General features: G+C 37.5%; 1 protein-coding gene and 1 long non-coding RNA gene across 4 annotated transcripts in view; one reads left to right on the forward strand and one right to left on the reverse strand.

Annotated features, from left to right (window-relative positions):
• Positions 1-7,590, forward strand: part of ntrk3b (neurotrophic tyrosine kinase, receptor, type 3b) — a 139,891-nt gene extending 132,301 nt beyond the window's left edge. The window contains exons 16-18 of one of the 2 annotated variants that reach the window (XM_089129893.1): positions 2,470-2,508; positions 4,147-4,305; positions 6,171-7,590. In XM_089129893.1, coding sequence (XP_088986019.1) covers positions 2,470-2,508; positions 4,147-4,305; positions 6,171-6,356 — 384 coding nt within the window. In that variant the 3' untranslated portion in view covers positions 6,357-7,590. The remainder of the gene's footprint in view (positions 1-2,469; positions 2,509-4,146; positions 4,306-6,170) is intronic. The other variant, XM_039658949.2, reaches the window with a different exon arrangement.
• LOC148998488 (uncharacterized) overlaps positions 1-22,895 on the reverse strand; it is a 114,896-nt gene that overhangs the window by 39,518 nt on the left and 52,483 nt on the right. For both annotated transcript variants that reach the window (XR_016168227.1, XR_016168229.1), the window contains one exon: positions 4,099-4,265. This is a non-coding gene — a long non-coding RNA (uncharacterized LOC148998488). The remainder of the gene's footprint in view (positions 1-4,098; positions 4,266-22,895) is intronic.

Consider the following 22,895-nt stretch of genomic DNA (forward strand, 5'->3'; position numbering starts at 1 on the left):
TTACCTCAGATTTTAAAAGCATGTAATATAGCGTTCAAAATGAATTCTATGCAAACATACAACTGTACTTCATAACAAAATTAGTCAATGAGTATATTTTGTTAATGTTTTGATTTTTAATAATGTTATTTCTTGATTTGATTATGTCCTTACCCATTTCCAATGCAAGTGCGGGCCAACAGTGCGCTTTCACAAAGAGACTCCGCTCACACGCTGTTCTGAATGTGTGGCATCTCACGGTCGCGTCGCGTCTAGTGTGGACAGACACACTTGCTGTCGCTGGAATTTTATCGCGTCGCGTGTAGTTAGGACACGGTGTAACCCCTAACCGTAACCCATAACATAGCTCAAGTTTGATGTACTGAGGTACATTTTGCTGTACAATTTTCAAATTTGAATTTATAAGTCAACCTCAATTTAACTCTGAATGACAAACAACCTTGCAAGACACTAGCAGCGTTTCCATTACAGATTTGCACAGAACTTTTGCGATATTTTCTAAATGTCGATAAAATAACTATTACGAAATGACGGCGTTTCCATTAACCAATGTTATGCAACTGAAACGTAATTATTTTCTTGCGCGATAAGTCATTCCAATTATTATGGCAACGGATGTTGATAGGTTTATATATCCCAGCCACCGCACCATTATTTTTAAGCGAAGGAGACGTGGGCATGTTATCCAAGCATTAATAGCAAGGAAAGCCCCTTATACTTGGTAGCAGCCAAGTTTCTGGGTGTTTCTCCCACCTATCTGCTTCAAGGTCTTGATTGTGGCATTTCCTTGTGGTTTAGAATCCAGTATTCCCGTAATTCTTTGGTCTTTTATGAGATTAATAAAGAACTGGTCTTCTGTCTAAACATACCACGCCATATATGTCAGGTGACTTGTAAATGCACGAAAACTGTTTCCATTGCAGTTATGCGAAATACGAATTATTCGAATTGCCTGAAAAACGACCTCATGTGAGGGTAAAAACGTTTTCTGCGATGTATAGGAGTTTTTGCAAAACTGTCTTGTTTCCATTGGGCGTATTTTCAATTCGCGCAATTTGAAGGGTAATGGAAATGCGACTACTATTTTCTATTTTTAGAGGTCTTTGTAGATAAAACTTGCTGATTACAAGGGTTGACCGAACATATTGATGTTTTTAATTAGCTATACATTCAGATGTACAGTATTTTTTAGTAAAACAAAAAAGTGATGCTTTCACTGCAAAGTACTGCAATGAACATGACATGAGAGGAATCTTTATAATACAGCTTTTTATTTCACCACATCACTAGTTTGCAGACTTTTCTTTAAAGAGAACATGTCAGAGCTTAAACGACAAATAGAGCATTGATTACTCAATTAACACACACAACCACTCCCAGATACAGCACAAAAGTGTGATTTCACCTGTCATTGCTTTATGACATGTCACTACACAATTGATAATGTGATGCTATTATGTCTTGTTGCAGAGTAACTATTTGAAGACCTTTTTTTTTGGTTGATTACCTTCTTGAGTTACCAGTTTGAGATGTTACTGCAACTTCCTGTTCACCTCATCGTTTCGCACCCTCTCCTGACTAGCACTTGCAATAAGAGCAGTAAAAATACAAACTAAACTGATTCAGACCTTTACAGAGCACAGGCTACAAGGATTCTGATAAGATATTGACTATATGCAGTGGACAGTGGTCACAGGAACCTACTTGCCTAATTTCTAATGTGGCGGTAGACATTCATTAGTCTGCTCTCTGCCAGCCGGAAGTAAGATCAATGTAACGGCAAACAACAGAGGGAATAGTAATTACAAAGAGAACTCCACACTGAGCTGGAAAGGCTCCAGCTATACCCAGCAGTCTTCTTCACAGGCATTTCATGCCGGCACAAAGTGATGAATGTAGTGAAATTGACGTGAATAAGAAATAGATTTGAGAATCAGCCATTTTAATTGAAACTGAGTGCATGCACAATTAATGCATTATTGTTTAGTCAATTTGGCTCAACTAGCAGAGGACTGGAAGCACGTGAGATCATTATTAAAGCGCTTTGTGCACCTTTCTGGGTGTTGTAATGGCGCTATATAAATAAAAATTGAATTGAATTGTCATTTGCTTTGTTTTTAGTGGTTGTGTTAGTTATTTTGCTGAAACTGCTTTGATTAGCTTTATCTTGCAATTTTTATATACTGTTGTCTTTTTATGTGTTTTATGGAAAGCGCTTTGTGCACCTTTCTGGGTGTTGTAATGGCGCTATATAAATAAAAATTTAATTGAATCAATATATTATTTGCTTTAAAAATATTAAGGATTTGTGCTGTTTATTTAATACATTCTGATATCAAAAAGTGTTCCAGAGTGGGTCGGGATAATCGATAAGCTGTTTTGTATTGTTATTAAGTCTTATTCTGTGACATACTGTAAGAGTTCCACATGAGCAGTGAAGAAGACTTTCTGTCTGTTGCTTTCATTAAGGACCTCTCAGACGGTCGGTCAACTATGGCTGCGGTAAAAGTAAGCGATTTACATTTACATTTAATCATTTAGCAGACACTATTATCCAAAGCGACTTACATGTGAGGAGAACAATAGAAGCAATCAAACCAACAGGGTGACAATATGCAAGTGCTGTGACTAGTCCCATTTAGTCCAGCAAAGTACACATAGCAAGGTGTCTTTTAAATAAAGATATAGATTAGTAAATATTAGTATTAATAGGTCAAGTGATTTTGATTACTGCACCATTAAAGAATTGGAACACCCCGGTCCCAAACAAAGACTTTTGTGAATATTTGTTAGATGTCAAGTGTGTGTGTCTGTCTGTTGTTTGTGTTTGTACATAGTCTTGGCTGTGTAAATCGGGTTACCCGCTTTAATACTGGCAAAACTTTCCAGTTCTGGAGAGGCATTGGAGAATGTGCTTTGTTTCGTCTCGATACATGAGTAACGTTGGTTTTGCTGTTTCACAGAAACCAGATACACTGCTGTAAGCTGTTGTTGTTCTTAAATGAGAGCTGATTCATCCATACTTGCTTGTGCAATTAAGTGAGGGGTGTGTTTCTGTTGGGTAAGGGTTTGTTTGTTTGTTTAGGGTCTCGATTCCAAAAATCTACAGTGTCAAAATAGGCAACTACACACAACATAGATTACATTTATGCAACTATGAATATAGATACATTTTTTTGCAATCAGAAAAAGTTAGGACACAAAGTCTTCCGTCACTTCCAAATAAAGATTTTTGGGGGGTTGGGTTTTGAACACTGAAATTGCTGCATTTAGTCTAGACTATATTTGTACCAAGTTCAGTTATATTTTTGCCAACCAATTTGATAGATTTTTTTAGCAAATGACATTTGGTACGATTTGGCACATAAAAATATAAAATGTAGCAAAAGTTGAAGCTTAATGTGCACTAAATTTTGAAATATGAAAAGAAAGTTAATATATATATAATATATATATATATATATATATACACACATGCACCTCCATTTAAAAGTTAGGGGTCTTTAAGATATTTTGTTATCTTTGAAAGAAGTAACTTAAGTTTGAGTTAAGTGCTTAAAACTGAGTTGCCACTCAAAAAAACATTTCTTATTATTATAAATGCTGAAAACAGTTCTATGCATAATTCTTGTGGAAAAATTGATATGTATTTTCCAGAATAATTGAATATAATGTTTTAAAGTAGAAATGTATGTAACAATGTAAAATGAATTGTCATTTTAATGCTCCCTTGCTGAATAAAAGTATTAATTTCCAAACATCTTTCTGACCCTAAAAGTTAAATTGGTAGTGTATATTTAGTGTTCATTCTTAAACAGTTGGTTAATGTGCTCGATCATGCCCTCAGTAGGGACTGCGTAACTTACACACACAAACAAAACAGTGTCTCTCCCCTCCTCAACAGTGCATAATCTGCTTGAACTTACTGAAAAAATACACAGAGACTGGTAATAAATAATTCACCACAATGCGTTATTGCGACGTGCGTATGTACTGTATCTTTTAGTTCATCAAAAGAGCTTTTCATAACCAGTTTGAGCTAAAGTAGCAGCCTAAGCTGTTAGCTTGATTACATAGAAAGGGAAATGTCATCCATACCACGTAAGATGTTTGTGAGCAATGCTTGACGTGTAATCTGTCTTCTAGGTGGGAGGTCACACCATGCTGCCCATTCGCTGGATGCCTCCGGAGAGCATCATGTACAGGAAGTTCTCCACAGAGAGTGATGTGTGGAGCTTTGGAGTCATTATGTGGGAGGTCTTCACCTATGGGAAACAGCCATGGTTTCAGTTATCCAATAATGAGGTAAATGTTCACATGGCGAAAAGCAGCCATTATTAGAACGTCAGTGTGAATATGACATTTTTAGAACGTGAGTGTGATCTCGACTGGAGGGGTGTCATGTCATGCTGTCAGAGATCAGGTTAGCAGCTTACATCTAGCCACACAAATCAGTCGTTTCCTGCCGGTATTGAGAACTGAACCTGTGACCTTTGGGTTACAAGTCCAACTCTCTAACCATTAGGTCACAACTGCCCAAAGTAGTGATTTGTTGCTGTCTCAATTGGTTTTTGATTTGACTGTTATTGTAAGAGAGAAGTGCATGACTTCTGACACTAGCAGAATTTCATCTGAGGTAAAAGTCGATCGCAATGATCATTAATCATTTGTTGGCGAACTTTAAACAAGCGATCAAAGACTTCACAAAAGGATTCACAAAATTGTCAAATCGTGGCCCAGAAGTGTGAACCCAGCTTAACACTGAGGGTACGTTTACACAACAACATGCTTAAAATGGAGATGATTTTTCTTTGAGTTTTCCGCGTACAGATGACACCATTGTCAAAGCGTTTCCCATTCCCATGAATCTACGAAAACGACTAAAAATCCTGTATTCTGCTGCCAGGCCATTAGATGGCGATGAAGCACTATAGACTGAACACGTAATACGCACGTACATTTTTTGTTGTTTACACTGAGACGCAAACTTCCACTTTGAAATCCATTTTCCAAGGTTTGTGTTTTCAGGCACCCAAAATGCTGTTGTCGTGTAAATGAACGGTCAAAACACGTACAAAGTTTTGAGTTTTTAAGTTGAAAATGGTGTTGTGTAAACAGCCCCTGAATCTATTGGGAGTATATTGTGTGTGTGAATTATAGGAATGGTACAAACAAGGAGTTTGTCTCAAAAATCTCACCATTGTTTCATCGAATTTTGCTGTTTCGGGCTGGGGTGCGTTTCCCAAAAGCATCGTTAGCCAACAATGGTCGCAACAAGTTCTGTCGTTATCAGCATAGTTCAACGAGTGGTGCGTTTACCGAAAACATACTTCATCGCAAAGATGTGTGGTTCAAACGAAAGCTCTCAAGCTTTGGTTAGAAGCCACAGTGGTAAAAGTTTCTTGTTGGCATGACATCCTTATCTTGAGCCATTCAGTACAATCTGTAGCTTGTATTTAGAATACATACACTCTAAAAATTGCTGGGTTGTTTCAACCCAACTTTGGGTCAAATATGGACAAACCCAGCAATTGGGTTATATTTTTTAATTACATTTTTAACCCAACATTTGGGTTTGTCCATATTTGATCCAAAGTTGGGTTTAAACAGCATTTTTAGAGTGTACACGTCATATACCAGCGCAGTCTCATCCCAAGACATCATATAACTGACGTCTTGGGACGTCTTTTGACCATACGTCAAAATCCGCCTTTAAATGTCGGTTAGATGACGTTATCAGATCCTAACCCTACCCCAGACCTAAACCTACCCCGTCACCTAACCGACGTTAAAGGTAAAGCGTCAGTTGTATGACGGCCCGGGATCGTCATGTAACCGACGTTTAAGGGTACCCTAAAAAGGCGGATGTTGACGTATGGTCAAAAGACGTTCCAAGACGTCAGTTATATGACTTCTTGGGATGGGACTGTGTTACATATACATATTCTAGTTTGTCAAGAGATTTAAAGCGTCGTTTTTGAACGACTTACTACATAAGAACGAGCCGATCTGGAAATAAAGCAAAATAGTCGGGATGTTCAAACAACGAGTCGTAGTGTGCAACATTACTTATATTTGACTCTCCATATGAAATAACAAACAAATTGCATGTATCACCTCTAAATCAATTCCACACATTTGCTCATTTCTGCGTCTCTCCCTTTTTGCAGGTCATTGAATGCATTACTCAAGGTCGGGTTCTAGACAGGCCTCGCCTGTGTCCTAAGGAGGTGTACGACCTCATGTTAGGCTGCTGGCAAAGAGAGCCACAACAACGACTAAACATCAAAGACATTCAGAAAGTCCTTTACGCTCTGGGAAAAGCCACACCTGTCTACTTGGACATCCTTGGCTGAGACTGGTGCAACGCCTCTCACTAGAATCGAACACAATCCAGGAATAACCAAACAAGCCCTTTTCCTGCGTCGGCGCTCCACTGTAAAAACACCAACACGTCGGAGATGGACTTTAAGTGCCTGCAACACTTTTTTCAATACACTGGGTATACATAAAAAAGTAAAAAATATTTAAAAACAAACTTTTACATTTTGTTTACTGGTACAGTATATATAGTGTACAGAATTATTCTACAAAGACAGAAAAACGTTTCCTAAAAAGTGGTGGCGAAAGCAGAATGTTGCCTTTGATTGGCGACACTGTGTTTGAGAAATGATTTTCAGTGTTTCATTTTATAGGCATATATACACACATATATGAATATATTTTTATTTATTTTGTTTCATTTCGAAGGTAAAGTCTGGGTGCCTGTCATGTTTAGTGCTGTTGATATATTATCTTTTCAAGACGGCTGCTCTTTGGTTGTGCTCTGCTTTAACAGCTGGGATATTGTGAGGAAAGCCTTATTATGTTTTTATTATTTTCCCACTGCTGCAGTCAGCATCTTTCTCCTTTATTTTTCTCTTCCTGCAACTTTGATTTGATGATCTACGTATAGCTCTTAAGCGGGCGACTTGGAAACTTTAGAACACTAAAGCGTTGATATATTTTCATCGTATGTGATTGTATATACTGTACATTTATATTCTTGTCAACCTGTTAACTTATTTTAATGTGTTTTGATTTCTTTTTTTTTTTTGACACGGGGGTTATTTTGTGACTCACTCTTCGGAAAGGGTCAGCCAGGAGAGAACATAAATATCACACAGTATCTTTAGATGAGCACTTGGCGGCTCATTATTAATACAGGGTCGAGGACCAGCTGCCGTACTTTTACTGATCACCAAAACTGAATGTGGTAAAACAAGAACTAAACTGCAGGTTCGATATCACTGAGATCCTAATGACACCTGTTTGAATTAATGTTTCGCAATCTTCATAGCATTTGATACAGTAAATGCCATCGCATCTAGAGTTAACGATTTCATGTTGTTGTCTGTAGCTAAACATGTTATTCCAGGGGCTGTTTCTCTGAGATGTTTGTCGATACGACACCAAATCTTGCTGACAGCAGGATTTCGATGTCAACGGATTCTCTTGCCTCTTTGCAGTACCACAGATATTTGCAAACGACATATTCAAATGTATGTTTAGATTAAGTATTAAATAAATATCAGAACCTTGTCAGATGAAGTCTTTTTTTTTTGTTGTTGTGTTTAGGCAGTCCATAGTTTGTTCAAAGATTTTTGGCATAACCTAGTTTTGACTCTTATTTTTCAAGAAAATCATTGTGACGCCTGGATATGCCTCATCTTCTGCTCTTCAGGCAAAGGAGAGAGGAATTGGTTGTGACCAATTGAGCATGGGGAAGTGTGAATTACAGCCTTGGTTTGTCCACACAACTGATGTAGTGCCTTGCTGGCTAGCGGTTATCTGAGGGTGCTGATGTATTTTAATGTGGCAATAAAACGGTCATAAAATACGTAAATTGGGCAAATCATGTCATGCATTCAACATTTCATGACAATTAAACATATGCAACCTCCAATTCTCATTAATATAATATGGAACATATACATGCAATGCATTTATTCATCAAGGTAGTTTGTTATATTGATTTTATATTCTGTTACAGTCTCTGAATTATTGAGAATATTTGCTTGTCATGAAAATGTTACAATGCAAACTACCAATATTGGGTTCCATTTCAGCCTCTTAAGGATTTAAATAAAACTGTTTTGCATAAAGAAAATATTTACTTACTTTGGTGTGAAATTTGACCAAGACATTTAATTCATGGACAATACGGAAGGAGCATGACAAAGTGCAAGTTAAAGGGCGTAGAAAATATGTGTAGTTCCTAATAGGGCTTAGTCAGTAAATATAGTGTGTCCTGGTTCTGAAATAACTTAACCATCACAGTTGCCACTGGATAACTAGAGATTACTCTAGCTACTGGATAATTTCTTCATCACAAATGATGATCGTATGGAACTCTGTACTGTATGTATGAGCCACTCAAGCTTAGCTAGATGTGATTGCTTCAGGCAGATGAAGATGTACCCTGTCAATGGTGTTATCATAATGAAGGATGGGCTTTCAGGGAACATTGTAGCAGCAGTTGCAGTGTCACTATTGAGTTCCTTAAAGGGATAGTTCAACCAATATATATATATAGACTTGTACTGTATCCGTCATTCCCAAGATGAATTGATGCTGTATTGGCCAGAATAACCACAAAAAGGAGGCCCTGCATACACCATACTAATAAATTATTGTCGTCTAAAACCAGGTGTTTAGTTTCACTGTCCAACCAATGTACATTCCCTATTGCCTTCACAAACGCCAAAACTTGTAATACATTTGAGTTATTATTCTACCTTAGAACCCTCTAGATTAGTATTAATTAAATAATAACAGGTAAAGCCAGTATTGATGTAGCTCCTTTGACTCAGGCCAGTACTCGACTTCTACAGTCAAACTCACGTTTCCACCAAAAATGTTATTATGATATGATAGTCAAAAACATTCTGAATCAAAGGAAAATACAATAGCAAGAAAGATATTTGACAAGCCTAACAAAATGCTTCTCCGTCTAAAATCTCTAAACTGTTAAGTAGCCTTATAGTTTTAAATTCTTAAAATGTTGACATAAAACATGAGTGAAAATTAACTGTCATCACTTCAACCTCACAATCATTACACCCTTTCATAGGCTCAGTGTTAAAAGTTTTAGAGGATACCGTTGGCACAAGTAACCAGTTGATGCATATCATATAATCATATTTAATGGTTAGTTTGGCAGGTGAAAATTGCTCTCAAGAGAGCGAACCCCATTTAGAAGCAGTTTATCTAGATTAGTGATGATAGGATAGTATGAATTATTGCACACAGTAGAGTTGCACCATAATCAAGTGTTAAATTCATTCAGTGTAACTCTTTCTAGAACTGGTAAATATAGAACAGAAAATATAGAAAATGGGAACAAAGGAAAAGTCACGTTGGGGAACTATAAGTGTATGTGGTGCTTGCTCATGTCACCCCAAAGCAATATCCAATTCTGACGACAGGTGTTGACACCTAGATTAACCTTGGTTTGCAGAGTCAGGCTGCCGAGAGCTTATTAGAATGCACTGGGGATGGGAGCTCCACTCCAGGGCTGTAACCCTCGGGGGCTTTGCCTGCTGTGTGTGTCTGACAGCTCGACTACATGTCTGCTCAGTGAGTGTGTACCATCTAAAAGAGGACGTGTGGACTGCAGCAACAACACATTACTAAGCCTTCACTCATGTGATTTAAAATAAAATAAAATGCATTGCTCATTTGCTAGCTGATTTAATAAATGGACCCTTTTCACATTTGAGGGGAATTAAATGTCTTGGGGGGTTGGTTCGGGGGCATCACTCCCTTACCTGGACTATCATGCTCCCTTAGTCAAGATGAACGTGAAAATGGATTGAAATGATGAATTTTTAATTTTTTTTATCACAATTGCCAAGTGCACAGGCTTTCTAGCATCAATAAGCTACTGTAGCAACATTTTAGGTAAGGATAGTCTGTTTCACAAAGTCACAACTTCCAGTGCTCCGGTATATTGATTATGCTAAAGAAATGTGAAATTTGTTGGCCAAGGCAATTTTCCTTTTGGTTTTATGTAGCAAAGTTATTCAATGTTCTGGCATCTGCATACTTTTGTAGTTACATTGTCGCCCTCTTTAACTACTTCAGACGCCTCAGCTACAAAGTTGCCTAAGCAGTATCCTGTATGGGAATGGAGCCTTCTCTCTGCCTAAATCAAGCCATGTGGAGGAGTATACAGTCAATGCGTGAAAGCTAGACTGGAGATGACACTCAAGGAATCTCGTGACCCCTTTATTAGAAACTTCCTGACCCTAGCAATTGGGTGGAAATGAGATCCATCTCTGGAAGTAGCGTAAACGAAGACATCGGGGCATTGTGGGGCAAGTCCAATATGGCAGGGGGGACTTGGTTTAGGAACAACACCCACATGGCAAAAGGCTACACGAACAGAGGCAACTGATGATGAAGGAGGTGCGCCGCCAGGAGGAAGCAGCCAGATGTGCCAGAGCGGTCTCACAAGCCCAGCAAGGTAGCTGGATGAGGTGGAATGGCGTAAAATCACATGGAGTGACCTGAGAAACATGGACACGAACAGGTCCACACATGCTGTTCTGCCCTCTCCAACAAACCTACATCTTTGGTATGGAGAGGAACCAGCCTGTCACTAGTGTGCATCTCCAGCAACCCTCAAGCACATCCTTGTGGGTTTTAAGAACAGCTCAACCCAAGGGAGATACACTTGGCATCCTAAACAGGTATTGAGGTGCTACAGCACTAGAGGACAAGAGGGTTTCAATCAGCGGCATTTCCCTAGATGCCCAGACTGTCTTCCCGCAATTAACACCTTTTATCCGGGAAGGAGAGAAACAGAGCACTAAGCCTTCATCCCCTGACTCTTGCCAGCTGAATATAGCTAGGTACTGGGAAATGCGTGTCAACCAAAAGCAGAGGCTAACCTTTCCACCAGAAATCACAGTGACCAAATTGCACTGGTCTGACTCCTGCCATTGTGTCTTCATCGTGGAACCGACAGTCCCTTGGGAGGAGGCTTTCGAGGAGGCTTATGAAGGGAAAGAAGCTGTGGTATGCCACATTGGCCACTGAAGGAGAGCAGTTGGGCTGGAAGGTATATAAGCTGGAAGGTACGTCCAGTGGACGTGGGATGCAGGGGCTTTGTTGCCAGTTCCAACATAAGGCTGCTGAAGGAAGCGGATATTAGAGGCCAGGCCCAGTGGAAAGTAATTAAGGAACTTGCCACTTTCACCGAAGGAAGTAGTCACTGGCTATGGCTGAAACGAAAGGAGACTGTGGGCCAAATGACCAATTTAGTCACCATGCAACACATCAGCCTGTGGTTAGCCTGCCTTAAAGTGTGAAGATCCAGATAAGAAGACTTCTTCATGGTGCTGAATCGTTCAAGGCCAGTGCTATGAGGAATCGTTAGGGATTGTAATACCTAGTCCTAAGTAAAAATTACATGATTTTCAAAAAGAGGGAAAAATATAGAGAGATTACAACAGTCAGAAGAAAGAACGATGTCACTCCCTCGGCCGCAGTATAAGAAACACCATATCAGGAGTTGTAATTATTTTAATTTTTGTGCCATTCACTGCCAAGGTAATATAATGCCTGGTTAAGATTAATTTTTTTTTTTTTTGTCTGTTACGATAGTCACTGTGTCAGATTACACGATTTTGACTCCTAAAATCTTGTCGTGTCGTGGTCGAAACACATGTCAGACTACACGTTGCTTCCTGACCAGTCATCGCATGCCGTCTTTAACGGCACGCGTGATGTCACCGAGAAGGCAAAATTAGAAGTGAGTGACTTCCAGAAATCAACGTAAACAAACAATGGATGAAGCGGTGAGTGTTGTATTGGCTGTCCTGTGTTCAGGAAAAAATTAAAAAAAGAAATAAAACCCAACAATGGACATGTTCCTGGATTGCTCGAAGAGGACAGTATGGGCTGTCAATCCTCCAAAGAGAACTTGAGGTAAAATATTGTTGTTTTTATATATATATATATATATATATATATATATATATATATATTTTACTTTTAGTTTTAACGTTAGCACCATCGTCTCTCTTCCGTTTTGCCATTTTTGAAAGTTGTGTAACGTTACAGAAAAGCTTCTGTGCTCCTATTGGTCAACCTCATACATGTGACCGAATCGTCGTGGACAACTGTTAAAAAAATTAAGCATGCTAGTCTTTTTGTCGTGATGTCGTAAAGCATCGCAGACGCAACGTAGGTTTTCACCCACTATGTCACACTATACGAGATGATACGATCGAATCTTGCGTCCCAACGCGTGTTGTCGTTTACGAATCCCCACGACGCCCTACGTCAAACGGATCGCGCCAAAATCGGGCTAAAATCGTGTAATCTTGACACAACAATAACACAATGTATAGTGTTATCCATGTATATTTTTTTATATAAGTGAAAATATGAAAACCTTTCTAGATTTGCAATGTTGATAACTGTGGAAATGCACCAACACAGACTGTGAAAAGGGTCCATTGGAAAACATTTGATGATTTTCTAACAATGAATTGTACCACCACCACAAGCGGTCTGCCTGCACACAGTGTTTGCCTTCACACAATTCACTACATTTTGTGCTGAATGCAATTTGCACAACTTAGTTCCTATGTTGCTGGTCAGTTTGCGGTCACTCTGCTCTTTAAAATGCTGAAAATTTGAATTTGATGCTCAGCTATTGCACTCTTAGCTGTTATTTTGATCTTTTGTTGAATTTGTGCTGCTATGATCAATAGAAAAAGTAAATATTACATTTCGTTTACTCCCTGCCTTCAGTGGGCAACAATATGATGCTAATTGCACGGAGTTCTGTGAATGAGACACGATCGTAATGAGCCGAATTAACATAAGGTTTGTGTTTGTGCTGAAAAGAATGATGACTTCATTTAAATACTATTTCAGCGCATTTAGCATGTCACAGACGCTGGCCCCTGGTGGTAGATGTCGTTATTACAGATCTGGCTGAAAAGACCATTGTTTCTCCATAGCACATTGGCCATGTTTTCTGTCCAAATATATATATATATATATATATATATATATATATATATATATATATATTAGTAGATCCAGTGATCAGTTGTTTTTGGAGGGTTCTTAAATGGGTGAAATAGACTTTCCCTGTCTGCTATAGGGGTTTGGACTGTGTTGCTATTCTGCTTTTCCTACATACATTTTCCTACAATTATTATATAAAAATGTGGCCTGATAGGTTTGGAAATGTTTTTGCTGCATTCTAGCCCTGGACAAATGATGTATCACAGCTTAATTCAGACTGCAAATACAATGATTCGTTGTCAGGACAGGCAGACGCATGGTGCCCTTTACATCTGAACTCTACAAACAATTTATACTGACTGTAAATAGCTTAATTGGCCTTTTGATCAGAGCAGAAATCAAACATTCCAGTCATTGCATCAAACATTTCTTCATGGCTATCATGGACTACTTTCAATTACGCACCAAGGATGAATTATTTGCTTAAAAAATGCTCTTTCTTTATTCCATGTTACAATGTTTTTAAGTTTGCTTTTGCATTGTGAGTTTAGAATAATGTTTTATGCAATAATTGACAGATTGAGTCATTTCAAAAGCTACAAAAACATGTACAGTACTATTGTTTTTCATATTTAAAGGGTAACTAAACTCCTGGTCAGAGCCGGACTCCACCCACTGGCAATATTTGAAAAATGCTGAAAAAATGGGCAGACCCCAGCGGACATAGAGGGGACGAACCGAGGGAATAATAATCAAAATACCCATCTAAATGCTATGCTAAATATGCTACAATTCTTTATCCTGATCGTTTTCAATACTCGTAATTCCAACTCTTGATTTTCAGTGGTTGACGAAACAAGATGATTTTTAAACTGCTGAGGGCGTGGTAGCTGTAGCTCAGGGGTGGTGAGCTGAAACCTGCGTAAGTCACGAAGAACCGCAAACATCCAATAGGAAAATTCAACTGCAGTAGCCATCGTTTTAAACTGAAGAGGGCAGCATTCAGACGTTATGGTGTATTGAATTCTACAATACACCATATTGTAGAATTAAAATACTTTATACCCAAATGTCAAAGAAATTACTTGAATCACTAATAAAGCCACGTTCTTACAGATCATTAACTAAAAAAAGTTGATTTAGGGTTTAGTTACCCTTTAAAAAGGCCGAACATTATGTAACCATTAAATGCATTATAATAAAACACATCAATAGTTCATGTACATGCATACATGAGTAAAAAGTTTGAATATACAATAACTATTTAACAATAATTATGCGCAATACTAATTGTGCACTGTAAACCCTAACACTCAAAATAATTAATTGGTTTGAGTAGAGCCAACTTAAATTAAACAAATTAGGTCAAGCAAATTAACTTGTTTGAGTATTTAGAGCTTTTTTTTCTTTTGAGTTCACATAACTTACACATTTTAAGTAATCTAAATTTGTTTCATTATTTTGAGTTTTATGAGCTTGTTTCTTTTAATTTGGACTAACTTAAATTTAACTGAAACTGGGCTGGGATTTCTATTTCCCATGCATGCTTTGTCACAACACTCAAAAGGGAGAGTAAATGCTAAGTGTTATAATGTTCTGCTTAATCAAACTTTGAATTTCTTATCTTAAAAAAATGTGATGTAACTGCCTCATTTTTTTATTTGTGTTTATTTCGCATGCACATTTCGCAAGTAAATATCGTCAGCTGTTTTTGCTCCAAAGTAGGATTCTCGGATTCTAATCAATATTGAGTAATACTGTAGCTCATCTTTGAAAAACTGAACCTTATATTGAAACATGACATCTTGTCTGTGTCTTTAAACTGTCATTTCAACATAAAAATACCTGTATCACAGCTTTACACACTCACAGTAACTGCTGCACTCTTTAAATTTACATATACTTATCTAAAGCTGTTTACATATAAAGAAACAATAAGTAAGATTTTTTACCTTAAAATAATTGGTTTCCAAAATCATTTCAGATGTTCATTAAATCATAACAGGGTGAAAGGCACTTCTGGATTTACGTCACAGTCCTATATCTGCTATAACCACGCTATGATTGCCAGATCGGGTCACGTTTCAGTAGTATTAATGAGACATAAGAAAACTACAAATTTGACTTGCTTTGCGTCAAGCGTTACAATAGTCATTATTTTGTTTTTCTTCGTTTCTGATGTCGCAATACATCATACTTTCATGAAATAATTCAACATACTCAACCTTGTCTGTGGACATCGTTCATCCCAATGCCGGTGCTGGATAAACAACGAGCGTGTGCGCGACGGTAGGCTAAATTATTTACGACAGCGGTAATGGACAATTCCGCTTCCAACCTGTAGGGCGACCGCAGAGGAAAAGTTACTTGGTGTTGCTTTAAAGCATTAAGCTGATGCTCTTATTCAGAACAGCTTACATTAAAGTGCTTTATATACAGTGTGAAAGTGAGCTCACTTCCCCAGCATATTGTAATAGGCTTCTGTCAGGTATCAGTAATCTGTTTAGCCTCCAGTGCATCCACAATGCTGGATTCCTATGCATGCCCATTATCTACATGTTTTTCAAACGGCCAGTTCTGTGCTTTATAGTATCCCCGAATGCAGAGTCTCTCACAGGGATGCATAGCAGATTGATCAATGTGCCTGTCACATCCACTGCCTGCACGGATCTATGTTTCTTAATCTAATTAGTTGGGCTTGACTTTGTGTTGCCTGTCAATCGCAGGAGACAGTGTGAAGGTCAAGTTCTCCTATAGAGGTGGAAGCAGACAGACGAGCATGTAAACAACTGCAGTATGCCTCCAAAACATTTTTTTTTTAAATTCTGATGCAAGATAAATTGGTTCTTGCCTTCTTCCTTTTTAGATTTAGATTCTTGTTTGAGGTGATGTTTTATAACATTTCAAAATCACCAAATATGGACGTCAATCTGATTGTAAACAGCATATTTTCTCAAAATGAACCGTAATTTAAATACGATAAAATGACAGCAAAATATCATGTTCTTATTCTGAAGAAGAGATCCAAGCCATACCCTGAGACCCAATCACAGAGACTATTAGAGATGGTCTGTTTTGAATCGCATCCACCCAAAACTACTTAGAGCTCAAAAAAAAAAACTGCATAGCTACACACACTGTGAAAAAAGTTGCTGCCTTAAATTTTTACATACAATCAACTTGGATGTTTAAGTCCTTTCAACTTAACTGACTTTTAAAAAAAAAAATCAATCTGGTATAAAATATTAAAAAAAATTTGCTTAACTTATTTTGATGAGTTAAAGCAATGTAAAAAAAAAGTTATCATTACTTACTGATCATATCATTTTTTACAGTGCTGTGGCAGTTTTATTTATCTAATGTAAAAGTTACCTCTTATTTTTACCCGTTTTGAAAGCAAAATATCACTTAATTAATAATCAATGTAGACCGACAGACTGTAAACATTTGCAATAATGTATAATACAACATGTAAACATTGAGGCTATGTTTACATGGAAATGATTTTGAAGAGAAAAAGCAAAAGTGGCGTTGCGTTATCACTTATTATTTTTCGTTCAGACAAGCGTTTTGGAGTTTTGGGTGGGAAATCAGCGTGCACATGGTGACGCAAAAGTGTGTGAAATTCAATGTAGTATGCACTCCAGGCAGCTAGGTGGCAATGTGGAGAACTGCCACACAACCACACCAAGTTGGTGCGCCTGCGTACAATCTTCACTGTCAAGCAGACTTTCGCGTTTTTACCCTTTACACGGGAATGATTTCCACTCTGGAGGGTGGTTTCACTTTTTTGCGTTTTTAAGCCCCAAAAACGGCGTCGCCGTGTAAACGAAAGGCACATCCGATAAAATATTTTTACTTTTTCACCCGCGAGCGTTCTTGAGTAAACAGGGCCTAACACATTAATAAAAATGTATGCTATTCCAAATTTATTGATACATTTGTCGAAATTAATAGATTCTTCAGGCATAAATACATAAATACATTGTAACAGCCAGCTAAAATGTTAAGTTGTTTAAATAAAAAAAAGAATATTACCATCCAAATAATAATATTTAAAAATACTTATACATGTTGAGGTAATAAGCTAATTTAGTTGTTACGTTTTTTTTTTAAATATAATATTTAAGGTAAAAACATAATGTGACTTTAAGTCCCCCAAAATAAAAATTTTTACAACCGTCCCAATTGTAATTCATGAAATATTTCGTTAATGCAAGCGCCATTTCATTAAATAATCAAAATTGACTGAAAATGTGTACTTTCACAAGAGATTCCCACTGAAGGTTTCTCCCTGACAAATTTGAAGTTCATTACAATACATTATCAAAGTGGTGACTGTCAAATGTAACACTAAATTACAAAGTATATTCCACACTTACTCTGTCCCCACATTTCAAATACGCAAATAAATAAAAATGCTGTACAAAGTCAGCGGTTTCCTGAACGCCCACTCCTGCACTAGAGTGAATGACAGCACGTCTTTCAGTGCAAGTCCTTTAAAGCATTTCCTTGGAGTTCTGTCAAAGCACTGTATCTTTGACAAACAGAACAGGGCGACGAGCCACAAAGGTTGTTTGGATAACAGAGCAACATCCGATTCCCGTAGATCTTCTCTGTAGCTCATTCTCGGAGCTGTCAGAGGCGGTGAGACGAGTCGGTTCAGCTGGCAAAGGCCTTTCACCTTGAAACTCGAAGGGTCAGCGTGCATCACTGTCATTAGACGACATTAAATGCATTCTTTCATATACACATGCAGTTCTCTCTCATAAGTCACTTTCATTGTAGATACTGTGGGAAGACATGTGTCCTTTGATGGGGTTAAAACAACGGAGCTAAAGCACTTTTTCATGTTCTTTTTCAAAGAGAAACCTGAATAAATGATAGCGGCATAAAGACATTTCTACTAATAAAAATGGGCTTTTCTATTTTCATCGGAGCATGAATAGTAATACGGAGAGCTGCAAATGCACGGTTGCAGTGGAGGGGAGCTATAAGCCTTTTAGTAGAAGGGTAATCGTAGAAAAAGTCTAGAAACTTTGATTGTGCATCGATATTGCATTGCATCACCTTGTCCTTGCATTACGTAATTTTCATCACATTGATATCAAACAGTCACATAACCTGTCGGAGCCGTGACCTTGCGGTTAGCATGCGTATTGAACTGTGTTCAAGTTCATTCTTTTTATGCTGGAGAATTTAATAATAATAATAAAAAAAAGGAAAATATTTATTGTCACACAGACAAGGTCAGTAGAATTCACTTCCATGCATTTTCACATGATGTCATCATAAAAGCAGTGCTATGGGTTTATTTAATCTCAAGGGATCAGAGTTTGGCTGGTCATAATGGTCATGCTGAAATATGACGTACACTCTCTGGGGGCAAAAACAGATTTTCCAATTCAATTATAAGCAGCTTTTATAAATGGTAAGCGTATCATTGCTACATATCAAATATTTTGCTAGGGCCCAATTTATTGGAGGGCTATTAAAAGTGAACTCTTTTTCCCAGTCTGCTGCCCCATAGTTGCTAGTGAAGGGGTGTCGTCTACAATCATTGTCATGATGTCATTAGTCACATGACATTTACGGCATAATTCTTTTGCCTCCATGCAACGCATTTAGTTTTCTGACATTAACCTTCAAATGGCCTTCGTTTCCTGTTTACACTCCTAGGCTTCGGCGTCTACGACCCCAACAATTGATTGAGTAATTGTACAAAAAATATACATTTTTAATCATACAAATAATATATATATTTTTTTGTTTTCTTCTCATCTATTCATTAATGCTGTGTTTTTGGAGATATAAAGTACTTTTGTATCCATATACCACACAATTCCTCAACTACACCATTAGCTTGCATATGAAATATTATTTTTTTTTATGATACATTGCATTTATGCTCTAGTACTAGGCCTTCATTTCTGTGTAAATTTTCAGATTTATGCTGGATTTTTTTTTTTTTTTGACATATGAAGAAAATATATTTAGCTTTTTTCACATTTCCCATTCATTTCAATGTGGGGTATATATATATATATATTTTTTTTTACATACCTTCAGAACAACTGAATCAAGCTCAGTTTTTTTTTTTTTTTTTTTGTGTGTGTGTGTGTGTGTATAGATGGATAATGTATGAAAAGTCACAAAATCTTATTCCACTGAGATGAAGGGAACCTTTTTTTTTTATTAAGTAAAAGTCGATTGGGGTCGTATAGAACCCATGACCTGATTGAGGGCTAACTATTCTGTTGAACTTATTCATTTTTTTGTTTATACCCTCACATCATGCCTAAATGCTGCAAATGTATTTCCAGCATATTTGTACTTCTAAGCAAAGAATGAAAAAGAACTTTACCATGAGTATATGGTGGCATTAAATCATGTTCAGTCTCTTGTGCTTCATGTGTGCACGAGCGTGAGCAAGAGCAATTCGCTTCTGGCTGCCATTCAGTTAACAGTCGGGATCAAACGATATGGATGTTTTAGTGCCGATACCGATACTGTTTTTTTTCCCATCAGCCTTAGCCGATGACCGATACGGGCTGCCGATTTTCTTGAGCCGATATTTGGAGCCGATACATTTTGCCCGCTAAATTTACTTCATGAAAATGACATGATGTTAACAAATGTTACAGGTCTTGATTTAACAAAAGTAACATTTATTTAACTTTAAAAAAACAATATTTAACAAATAGTAAAAACGTGAGGTAGAACAAGAACAAGTAGATAAACTATGTACTTCATTTTAAAAGTAACTTAAAAAGTAAATTTTTACTTAAAAAGTAAATTTTTCTGTCCCGGGAAAAACTATCGGCGAACGCAGCAGTCGCGTATCGGCCGATTCCGATACACGTAAAAAAAAACGCAAATATCGGCCCGATATATCGGCCGGCCGATATATCGGTCGATCACTAGTTAACAGCCACTGGTATCACTAATAACAAGGGTTTCTGAATTCTAATAGCCGCTTTAAAGCAATATCACACTTGAAATTGTGCATTCTATCTCTCAATGATTTCATATTTCCTCTCTACTGTCCAAAAAAAAGCTTGAAAACAAAAAGACACCTATTATGTATAATCTCTTACCAAGGCCAGTTTAGTGTCTCTGAACCTCCTTATGGAACTCAACTCAATTAAACAATGACATAAAGACTTCAGACATGCTGCATTTCCCTGGACATTAATGTGTTACTGTAATGTGTTGGCAATCAGTATTCAGAAAAGCACCCCTGATTGACTCTCTTAATTAGACCCCTGGCTGAATCCGAGTGTTTCCTTCGCACAGTCAATATCTCGCAGTTATCTGTTTCCAGCCAATCGGTCACCCGAGCCACCTTACACTGTAACTAATCGACTAAATATCTTTAATGTCAAACAGGTACTCAACTAATTGACCTTTGGTTGATTCATCAGTGATTACGTTTTTTACTAATTTCACACCAAGATGAGCACAAGAGGAATGAACGTGTATTTTTTGGCTTAATCCAATTTGCAGATTAGTCATGTCAATTTCCTGTGTGTCAGAGACCACAGAGTATATCAATATTTATGTGCTAGAACAAAAAGGACAGCATAAATTAAAACCATTTCGAGATGGGAAATGTGAGCATTTCAGATGAAATCTTAAAGGTGAAATATGTCGTTTCTGCTACACTATGGCACCAAGCGTAATTACAAAAATAAAGCATATTTTGCAAACGGCCCTTTTGTGTGTTGCACCTCCCCACCTCAACATCACAATATAGAGCTCTTACCGGGGCTTATGAAGGCCTGTCTCAACAGGTAAATAAAAATTAAATGTCTAACATATTAGGAATACTTTTAGCTGTGTTGCTGTTTGTCATGAGTAAGCATCATGACACATAACAAAATATGCACCTGGAACAGATATGTTGGATGGGTGAATTATATGCGAGTCACTCGTGTTCTGTCTAGAGCAAACCAATCCAACGTATCTGGCAGGTTGCATTTTTTTTAATGGCTCGCCACATCTATTTAAGGCTGTCTACACTGAACACATTAAAGTAAACAACATAAACTGAAACATTTGTCTTTCAGAACAGATGCATGATGATGTTGTACTGAAGCATCAATTGTAGCGCGTTGCTTTGCAATTCCCTGTTTGATTTGACATGTTCATGAGATGTTTAAGCTCTAAATGCAGTGGATTTTGGCTTGCACTTCTGTAACCGAAGCTAAAAGTTTTTTCCTTATATAACGTCAATCATGTGCCAGAAACAAGCGTGGAGCCTCCATTTTTGCAGTAGTTCTGTTTATTTCAATGGCATTGTTGTCGGAGAGTATAAGTTGGGAAGTGGATTTACTTATTGAAGAGTTAATAAAAGGTTGAAGTGGAAGTCATAAGATTTAAAGGGAAGATTTAATTCAAAGTTATAAATGTACTTTGCTCTGTTGGAAAGGATGGGTAAAAGATTAAGTGTGCCTAATCTAATCTGATAGATAGCCCATTACACCTCAGTTAATCTGATGGCTTCAATCATTCAAAAAGTTTGAAATGTAGAACTTCACGATACATCAACCACTTTCACATATTTGATTGCACTGATATAAGGAAAAATGGCCCTAAATCTATGTTTTACTGTGCCAAAAAATGTTTGTCTAGGTAATATTTATCAAAGTCAGTGTATTTGTTCAAACTCACTCATCAACTAAAGTGGACACTCGTCATCCTCACCACAATGTTCCTGGAAAGTTAAAATACATTGTGAGAACGCCATCTGCATATACAACAATACAAGACCTTATATATCTCTCTATCTCTCTATCTCTCTCTCTCTCTCTCTCTCTCTCTCTCTCTCTCTCTCTCTCTTTTCATCATGTGGAATGTTTTTGTCCCTGTAAATTTGCACATTGCTTTAAGATCCGAGTTAGAATTGCGATCACTCAAACTTTGACATGCTGACGGAGAAATAAATTACAAGGAACTCGAGAAAGATTCTTTCCAAGTACAAATGACTAAAACATATCTTGATAAATGCATTTAATGTAAAATACTCAATAGTTAGATGAGAAAATTCTGAACTGGACTAAGAGTTTTGAAATATGTCACTCACTCAACCAACCAACCAGTCAACCAGGGGTGTGTTTCCCGAAAGCATCGTTAGCCAACTATGGTCGCAAGAATTCCGTCGTTACCAATAGAGTTCAATGGAAAGTGCAACCAACCTGCGACCATAGTTGGCTAACGATGCTTTTGGGAAACGCACCCCAGTCTTACCATTTTAGGGGCCGTTTACACGACACCATGCATTTTCAATCAAAAACGGGAAACTTCTTATATTTGGCTGTTCATTTAAAGTGCACGTTTTTGAAAACGAGTTATCGTCTCCATTTGAACTACAAAAACGCAAAATTGTAAAAATGTACGTGTTCAACATAGTAGTGTATTGCTTCTTTTCACCGTAACATCGCCAACTACTGGCCTGGCATTCAGAATACAGCGTTTTTAATTGTTTTCACGAGTCTTGGTTGTCTAGGAAAATTTTGACATCTTTGTCATCTGTACAGGACACTAACATTAAAATCAGAGGGATCTGAGTGACAATGTGTAAACATAGAGTTACCCAAAGAGCACCTTGCACCGGTAACCTCTTATGGTTCTTCAGTCTCTATGTCTTCAATAAGTTATACTAAAGTGGTTGTGTAGCTCAGAATACATGGGCATCTCTCTCATCTGGGTAAATATATAATTCAAAGCAGACACACCACAGAGTACATAGTTGGGGCGGAAGTTTAGAGACCTTCATTTCTGTTTTTCAAAAATACTGTTTAATATATATATATGGTTGTGTAACGGTATGATGTTAGCAGCAAATATCTTTCATCAAAGACTGGGTG

This window comes from Pimephales promelas, chromosome 1 (genome assembly GCF_988280905.1).
Source record: "Pimephales promelas chromosome 1, fPimPro1.hap1.1, whole genome shotgun sequence".
Classification (NCBI taxonomy): domain Eukaryota; kingdom Metazoa; phylum Chordata; class Actinopteri; order Cypriniformes; family Leuciscidae; genus Pimephales; species Pimephales promelas.